This window comes from Mixophyes fleayi, chromosome 4 (genome assembly GCF_038048845.1).
Source record: "Mixophyes fleayi isolate aMixFle1 chromosome 4, aMixFle1.hap1, whole genome shotgun sequence".
Lineage (NCBI taxonomy): Eukaryota > Metazoa > Chordata > Amphibia > Anura > Limnodynastidae > Mixophyes > Mixophyes fleayi.
Genome location: NC_134405.1, coordinates 85,135,072 through 85,144,924, shown reverse-complemented (window position 1 = coordinate 85,144,924; position 9,853 = coordinate 85,135,072). Strand labels below are relative to the sequence as shown.

The 9,853-nt window shown below is 39.3% G+C and overlaps 1 protein-coding gene across 2 annotated transcripts in view; it reads left to right on the top strand.

Annotated features, from left to right (window-relative positions):
- Positions 1-5,178: 5,178 nt before the first annotated feature.
- Positions 5,179-9,853, top strand: part of ARRDC4 (arrestin domain containing 4) — a 35,794-nt gene continuing 31,119 nt past the window's right edge. For both annotated transcript variants that reach the window (XM_075207702.1, XM_075207701.1), the window contains exon 1: positions 5,179-6,017. In XM_075207702.1, the coding sequence (XP_075063803.1) occupies positions 5,759-6,017 (259 nt within the window). In that variant the 5' untranslated portion in view covers positions 5,179-5,758. The remainder of the gene's footprint in view (positions 6,018-9,853) is intronic.

Sequence of the window (9,853 nt, the reverse complement as noted above, 5' to 3'; positions counted from 1 at the left end):
ACCTGTAATTCTACAAACAGGTAAGTTAACTGTTAATTTGTGCTAAGTGTAACTGATCTGGTTTAAAGAGGAGTAACTTAAATGTATATTTTATTTTGTGTTTGTGTATGGTGTGTGTGACTGAATTTAGAAAAAAACAAAACAAACCTCTGCAATAGAAAAAAAGACCAGTTTTTCAAACAGTCTGAAGAAACTTTTGTTTTTATTCCATTCATAAAGTGCAGCCAGGAAAAAGAAGTGTATAAAAGAAATTTGTGGTGTCCATACAATGGCTTAGATTCAGAAAACCGAGAAGGAAAAATCACATGTATGTGCTATCCAGTAGGTGAGAGACATCCATTGTGTCAAGACAAATGGTCTTAGTTAATTGACCCTGACTGCAATGAGGCTATATAGCCTTAGAACAATAGAAGGATTGTAGATAACCATTGCTAGGGAATTTTTCTGAATAGAAACAATGGTCACCAAGGAATGAAAGCAGACTGAGTTTTTTTGTTTTGTTTTGTTTGTTTTCTGTTGTCTTGTGTTTATTTTCCTGTCGCAGGTCGATGATAAAGATTGAAAGTAAAGAAATTAAAATGTTTGTTTTTCTTTGTTATTTTATACTTTGTTTTGTTCTTCTCTGTTGTAGATAAGGACAGCCAAAGAAATATATTTATTAATTATTGGGATTGCAGGAGGAGTACAAAGTTTTCCCTTAAAAGACAAGTTAACAATGGGTCATTGTAACACTCTTTCTTCTAACTGCGGTGGCCTATGATAACTTATTTGGTTGAGATTTATTATTTAAAATGAAGTGTGTATCGGTTTTTGGACATGTCCGGTGCTCCAGTCACTCTGGGTCGAGGTCTTTGCCTTGATTTCCACTGTTTTGAAAACTACCGTTGCTCCAGACCATGCCCTGGTCTTACTCCATTTATACCCGACTTCTATTCCTAAACATGGCTGCTACTTATTGGGACATATGCTTATAGCTACTAGGGCAGCGATAGCTCAAAACTGGAAGTCTCCTACCCCCCAACCATCATCCGCATTGTCTCAAAAATTCAATATAGCTTTGAGATGGAGACAATAGACGTACCCTGTTCCTCATCTGCATCAACAACTATTGTAAAATGGTTCAGTTGGCACAAGTATGTCACAGACGGCCTTGGTGCACATCGGGATGCCTCCGTTTCTTCACTACCCACATCTCCAGCAGCTCTGATTAAATCCCCCCAGTCTAACGACCAGGTTACTACCCCTCTCACTCCCGTTTTACCAGGAGTACTCCCAGAATACCAAAATGTAGGTTAACATGTTTTATTGTTCATTCTTTTTTTTTTCTATATGCATAACGTTGAAATTGTGAGCCAATAGCCCAACTGAGTGATTTCCCTCCCCCCCCCACTGCATGGGGGCCCCTTGTGTCTCCCTTTGTTTTGACTTTCCCTCTTGCTTCCCCTTTTATCTCATTCTTTTCTTATTAAGTGATAATATAATATATACACACTGTCCCAAAGGTCCAATACTAGAGTTATTGTCTTACCCACGGGACTAAGACTTTTTTGATAGTGGCCAGAATTAGGGGTACACACACTACACTGACATAGTCATGAAGGTAGCTAAAGGTTTTGTTTTTATGTTTATAGAACCTGCTGATTTTAAGCAGGAGTTTTGGTGTGGAAATATGATTTGTTTTATAGATTGCATGTGGTATCTGCCCTCCTAAGTTCTGCCTAAACTACATATGTCTCCTGAACAAAGTGTACAAAGTGTGTCTCTAGATGCACAAAGGGTGGAAGGAAGGAGACAGGAGACTAGTTGAAGGTAAATTAGGTAGACATACAGATATGCATGACTGTGTAGAACATTTGATTAAGATTTTTGCCACAAGATCTGACATAAGTGAAAACCTTTAGAAAATGTAAAATTTTCATGTTTTATATTTTTCATAGTCAGGCAGATGTGTACTGGATATTGTTATAATTGACGAAGGTGCTAGACAAATTGACCCCTTTGCCCTCCTCACTTAGCCAAGTAGCTGAACTTGTGGGATTGAGAATGGCATGTGAGTTATCAATTGATCAACATTAGTTTTCAGTATTTTCCTAGGATAGGGGGCGACGTTAAGGCGACTGAGTAACTTTTATGACAATTACAGTACATGAGTAGAACACTCACATTACATGAAGGACTTGTGACAGTGACACAGTTACCAACTGAAGTAGCTGTTATTTAAGTTAAAGCTTACACACATGACTGTACATGACTTTAATAACACGGCGGACATAGCTGTCAAGTGGGCAGCAGGTTTAAACACAGTCAATTCTTTCAATTGTGAATAGATGACAGAGGCTTGTTCAGGTAGTGATATTGATGAGATGGGGATGAAGGACAAGTTGTTAGTACAATCGGTCCTGCCAATAATTCAGGGATAAAAGGAAAATTTGTTAACCTTGGAGCTCGGAGACAGTGTGAGGGGATATGGTCTGAGGAGTATTGTGTCCGTAAGTACTTTGACCCCATAGTTGAAGAGAGGTGCATCCAGCGATGCCAGTCCAGTAATAATTCGGACTCATGCAGGCATCCATGAAAATGATTATCATTCTTGGGTGGGTAAGGTTTTAGACTAAACTGAGTGCTGGGTGTGCTCTCACTTGCCTCAGAGACTATATCAAGCAGGACCAGTTCTCTTTCCACTAAATATTTCTGAGGTACCCGAATTATGGGGTCGGAGGCCAGTGAGGAAAGGTAATACAGCTAGGACCCTTAGTTTGAAGTCTTCCAATATGTAGCAGGCTGATCACAGTTTCACGTACAAAGAAACTTGAGTATTGGGAGACTGGGAAGAACGAACAGACAATAGCCCGTCCCACAAGTGTTGAATAAAAACCTGTTGATATTATTAGAGTGTATTTACTAAAACAGGTTGAAGGAGATCATAAATGAGATTGTTGACAGACATAGGATGACGTTATTGGTGAAAATGTATTATTTAAATGTCATCTAAGCTAAAAGACACGCTTTGGACAGATGACCATGCTAGGAACTTTAGTAGAATATTCTGTATTGTTGATACATATTCTATCGTACCTTGTATCCTTCCAGATAATGTATTACATATGTGGGTTTATTGGTAAGCGATGAAATTACTTTTATCAGGTTTAGAAGGGAGTGTCTTTCAGGGTTTAGTCACTTACACTGAGTAGCTGTATGGAGGGCTCAAAGGGTGTAGGGTTTTGATATAAGCACTCGTTTTATAGTTAGTCCGGATTTTAATTTTACACGTGGAGTGCATGGTGTTAAGTGTCCATTAGGGGCAAAATCCTTCCCTGTAGTGAGGTGGTGGATAGCATTCTGCATGATGTTTGGAAAGTATGGGAAATGGAGAGGAGGTGGATGAATGCTGTAAGCTGGGGTAAACTCTGGCTGGGGTTGAGACCTCCCTAGGTATGCTTAACCATTTAACTGTTTATTAACAGTTGTCAGGATGGTAAACAGCTCCAGCAATGGTACAGCAGTCATCCAAAAACACAAAAATCCCCACCACCTACATCTGGCTAGACATAACTTCCCTGTCTGCAAGCCGGCCACTTACTGGAATCAGTGGTCCCATCCACACATACAGACAGTGCCTTTATCCTCCACCCCAGCACTACAACAAATCACAGCAAAGCAAACCTATTACACCCATGTGGAACACCTGTGTGTGTTTGTGCTAAAAGAGGAACCTAGGGAAAACTTAACCCTGTCTGCAGCCTGCTGCTGCAGACTAACTGTGTTCCTACCTGTTCCCTTATAGGGGAAATGTGGCAAATATCCCTCTTTGCCACAATACATTTAAAGATTGTTTTCTTTTCCTGACAGTAAAGGGTGTGAGTATTGTGTTAGGGGATGTGATGTTTCTTTGGTGTATATAGTTATCTCATACATGCCCACTTTTAAGATTTCTCCCCCAGGAGATCCGGGAGAGAAGTCATGTGACATGGGGTAGGAGGGGGTGTGGTGACATTTCGCATCACCATAGCCCCGCCCCCACTATAAAAAGCCGAAATTTGCAATATTGAATGTAGGGGGTGGGGCTTAATGACTCGATTAAGCCCCACCCCTCCATTCCCTGCGTGAATTTTCGCCAAATTGCGGGAGTCTTGCCTACTCTTCTGGGAGTCTGTGAGGACTCCCCGAAATTCGGGAGCCTCCCGGGAATTCCGGGAGAGTAGGCAGGTATGAGTTATCTTATTTGTGAAGTGATGCAGTAGTTTTTGTGGAGGGATTGCAATACAATCGGTTATTATGATAATGTGAAGTTTTGCTCCTATTGGTCCTTCTTTACCCTCTGATCTTGCATATAGTCTATTTTATGTTGGACAAAATGATATGGGATTTATTTTTGTTGTAATTTTTTTAATAAAAACATTGACAGCTACTTATTCAATATGATCAAAATGCTATCTATGCCCACTTTGCCACCTGATTTCATGCCCAAAATGTTGTTGGACCAGGTAAAAGCCACGTGTTTTGTATGTAACTGACCACCCTGTGTTGATTCCCACTATCAAATGTGTGACATAACGGCAACTAACCCTTGCAAAACTACAGCTACTTTTTCAAAATGATCAAAATGCTATCTGTGCCCACTTTGCAACCTGATTTCATGGCCAAAACGTTGTTGGGCCAGATTAAATACTATTGCAATTTGTGTAACGGGCCCACCTTAGAGTTAATCTAATGTGAAATCAGTTATTCAACTTGATTTAATCCTTTAAAATGAAAGTTTTCTGAATAAGAAGCTGGAGCATGAATAAGAAGTGAATAAGAAGCTATCTTCAGCATCGTCAGAATATTCTACTGAAAACTGAATAAGGCCCATTTGCTGATGTCCTTATCTATGTACCGACAGCAAAAAAAAATGTACATTTTCTTTCTCTCCTTTGTCTAAGGCTTATTAGCTTCATACACACACGTTTTCTCCACCCCAGTAACTTGCACAGAAACTTCACAATAACAAACTTTAACAGAGATGCAGTTTCCAGTCAATCAGCTCTAGTTTCACATATCCTGCTGTGCTGTGTAAGGTGGAGAAAAGAGCTGTGATTGGTGAATGACATGCAGGCTATCAATTGGACTGCCAAATGGTTGTGGGTGGGGAGGGGACTGGGCTGAGAATGACGGAAGTGTTTTTTTTGGCTGTGAGCTTTCAAAACACTCTGTACTATCCAGCACAAAACGACAGTGAACTGGCTGAAGGATCAGTAGGACAAGTGTATTATTTAAAAGATTCTTTGGAAGTTTGCTGCTTTCTTACAAACAGCAATTCATCTCTGGACACCAGGGAGTGCCACACTTTTGCCTTGTTTTGAACATGTTCTCATGACAGGTGACTGCATAGCCTCCAACATTGTGTTTTCCTGTGTGGCTAGTCTCCTTAAGATCTGTTGCCTGCACTTTTTGCACAGCGTGTCGATGACAAACAGCGGTGACACATTCCCAGCAGCCAATTGTTGGTCCTATCGGAATCCACAAGTCCATTTGATCATCTTTATTACATTTTTACAGTCTGGACGCTGCTGCGCTGAAGTTGGTGCAGGTCTCTCTGGGGTGTTTTTGCCCCCTTAGGGGGGCAGGGGGGTGTTTGCATCTGAAACAGAATCTTTTTAAGGTTCTTTTTCAAAAATACAAACAGCACAGCATTTTTTTTGCTTTGCCTATATGACTAGTCACAACCATGAATCATTTTGTTGCTTAACTGTGTATACCCCATTATTGTAGGGGGGAAATGGCTGGGGTATCTATAATGAACATTGTTCTGGAGAATGAGGGAAAAAATGGCTACTCTGCAGGTGAATCTGTATCTGGAGAGGTGATTCTGGAGCTGCTAGAAGATATTCAAGTATTAGGCCTTCACCTACGTGCACATGGGGGTGCAGTAGTGTCCTTTACACCAAAGAGAAGAGGAACGACCCATAATGCACCATCTTCAGGAGAACATGTTGAGTACCTTAATGAGGAGGTTACTTTACTGGCTGCATCCACAGGTGAGGGCCATTAAGACCACACCTCATTTAAGTATCTATTTAGAAAATAAATAAAAACAATTAAGCTAAATATATTTCAACGCATTTAGAATAGGCATTATAGTATTGTTTGTGCTTTCCATAATGGTCAAAATAACTTTACACAATATCCTAATTAAAATAAAGTATTAAAAAGTCATAGAAATGTCATCGCTCATAAAATGTATATAGCATAGTAAGACCTACTGTAAGAGCAATCAACATGACAGCTCCCAATCCACAAATGGTACAACTGAAGTGAGTCTAAATATTTAACAGTTTTAGATGTACAGTACAAATAGCTGCTTCTCTGCACTTTCTGTAACCCAGGACAGTCTCTTGCTGACATTACCTATTCACTCTTTCCCATCCAAACTCACTAAAATTTATTTACTAACATTGGATGTAGGTGCAAGTTTGCATTAAACCACAACTTTTCAGAAATTTGCTTTTCTTGTGTCACTTGAACTAGACAGGAAAAAAACTAATTAGTGAATACTATGTTTTACTACAAGATTGCGTCTAGAATGCAGTTATAGTAAATGGCTGTGTGTGTGTGTTTTTTTTTGTTTGCATTCCACTTTGTTTAAACTGTAACATGCTGTAGAATGGTTGTCTGAAAGTGTTTTCTCTGTATCACAAGTCTGGCCACACCCCGACCTGTCCTTCCATTCTATCCAATGAGCAACAGGATTATCATTCAATATATATACTATTCTACTAAGCGTTGCTAAACAGAGTACCACTGAAAACCCATATGACAACACACCAGGGTTTCTTCATCCTCTCCCATTTTGAGTTAAAAGTGTTATTTAATACTAATCATATTGTAATATCATGTTTTTAGAAGCTAGTGAAACTTCTGATCAGCTCTATTAAAAATAAAAATGTAAAATGCAGTCAAACCCCAAATTTTAAGTGTCTGTGTTTTCCAGCAACGTGCACTTTTTAGATGTGTTTGACAGGGGCCATATAGACCTCAAAAGTGTAAATGGATAAAGCAGGGGCACCTAGTGTATTTTTCAAATCTGGTTACAAAAAGACTGGTCATTATGTGTCTGTGCATTTTATCTGGCAATGGGGGAGGGGGTTATTTATGTAATATATGGTTGGCAATGGAAGGGTAAGGTATCTTGTAATGAAGTATCAGGGGGAGAGTGGACCCAGGGACGCAGCTGAAAGCTGCCCTTTCACTTATATCACTTCCCTGCCCTCTCATGCTGGTATTTTCCGTTTGTATTAAGGCTGTTGTGATGTCTGTGAACTCACCATGTCATGTGACTCATTCAGTCATATGGTACAAAGATCGCAGGTGAGGAGGGAGGAATGTGGGGGATGTGCAGGTTACAGGCCTGCAAGGAAGGGCTATTGATCAGCAATATATAAGGGTGGTATTGTAATGGTGCACAGATATAAAGTGATGGTAAATCTATAATATTAATTACAGCAGTATTTGTTTGTTTTTCAATCTTTACATATTTATCTGTTTCTGGTTTATTATTGTAAATTATTTGTAATATTAAAAAAATAATTATGCAATGATGATATCATTGTGTAATACATGACTGTTCTAAGGGGTATGTAAACTTTACCATGTGTTCTCCTTTGTTATATAGTTAAATACAAGTATTATACAAAACTGTGATAAAATAATAAAATGTGACTACTTCTTAAGTAATCATTATTTGGCTTCCAAAACATATTTAACCTGTCTTGGAGTATACAAAGAATAATTGCACCAACAAGATGCACTATTGCATTGCCTAACTATTGTAATGTCTATGTATTCAAATAAAAGGTACATAGATGTGGAGCAGACAAGATACTGCAAATATAGCGATTTCTAAACCTTATGCTGATATGCAGCATTACTGAACATGAAAGGCATTGACACTCGGGGCTTTCATCATCATCATCGTCATCATAATCATCATTTATTTATATAGCGCCACTAATTCCGCAGCGCTTTACAGAGAACTCGCGCACATCAGTCCCTGCCCCATTGGAGCTTACAGTCTAAATTCCCTAACACACACAGACTGGGGTCAATTTATTAGCAGCCAGTTAACCTACTAGTATGTTTTTGAAGCGTGGGAGGAAACCCACGCAAACACGGGGAGAACATACAAACTCCTCACAGATAAGGCCATGGTCGGGAATTGAACTCGTGACCCCAGTGCTGTAATGCAGAAGTGCTAACCACTTAGCCACCATGCTGCCCCGGCTTTATTTATTAATACTTATTTTTTTTTATCCTTACTGTGGCAATGCAATATTACTTATTGCTGCAAGTTACCATAATTTTAACAGTTTGATACTAGTGAAACCTACTTTCCATTGCTGGGGTGATGACCTGTGATAGCAGTGTATCACTTTTGATGTACAGAGCCCTAGATTTGTGATTGTAGCCAAACTATTTCACATTGGTAATGTACCCAGAAGACGTATATATTATTCCCACAAAATTTCCTATGTTGTGGCAGCGGTTACTGTGGCACTTAGAATGCCTTCCAGTGTCGCAGTCCCTCTGAATGTTGGGCATAATACAGTAGAAGGCACAATTAAAGCGGTGGTATAGCACTGCCCTACATTAGAGCAGTCAGCAGCATGCAGAGGTACCAGTGTTCCACCACTGTGGTGTAGCAGGAGAGGTGAGTACTAACCTAATATATAAACTTTTTTCAGAGATGGTTTTAAAGTGACCCAAGGCAAAGTTTGCCTCCCCTGGGAGAATTGTCCCCAGCTAAAGTACGTAGAGAAAACATAAATCTACATCAACCAAACACACATGCACTTTCCAGTTAGGCATTCATTATATTGCTTTTGGTGTCATTTTTAATGTCTGGACTGTTTATAGAAGGGCCTAATATTATTAAAATTATTGAAAAAGGCTCCCCACCCAAAAGCCACATAAAACATTACATTAGTACGGCACAGTTTGGCATTGGGTGCATTAGGAAGTTGTCCAAAAACTATTAGCATGCCAATATAGCCGAAATATTGTTACATGGGAATTTGACTATGTTTACCTAAAAAAAAGTTGCTACCCCTGTAGATGATTATGTTATACATAGAGTGAATAATTTGTGTTTTGGATATGACTTTTTCTGCCTGTGACCCAGTGATAATTAAGCAACAGGCTCTCTGTTCTGTTACACAGCTTTGGCTGTGGAAATAGGACCGTGAGCTGCCTGCTGGAACAGTATGCAGTACAGCTAAAAATACCTCCAATATTAGACTGGGCAAGCATTCCATTACCTATTGGATGCACTGTTCCTGATGCTAGTAGATCCTACTAGAGGCTAATGCGTGTGGCTAACACATCCCTCCCTGAATGGTATACACTGTTTGTCCTAGTTGTATTCTCAGCTGGTAGATGACTAAACATCACTAAGGGTTGATATTGTTCATAGGATTATGTTGACATCTGCTTCAGTGTCTGTTATCTATGCGGCATCAGATGTCTCACTGATATAGAATACAACACAAATTACAGGCACTGTGAATCCATATGTAACCTGTATAACAATATGATATAAAAAATGGTAAAGGCTGCTGTCTAAAGGAGACTGCCCTTAAACAAAACCTAATAAATTTACAATGTGTTATACAAATTTGTGTTATACAAACTTATATTAATGGTCTATGAACTTCTAACCTGGTGCATAAACATGAGTGACTGAAATATACAAAAGAACTAAAGTATACAATTATATATTCTGTATCTCATCAGCTGCGCTCTTTCTGTGCTGAGTAATATGCCTTCTGTGAACTCTCTTCTTGTTTTACTGTTTCTCAATTCACTCTGACTTCCACAT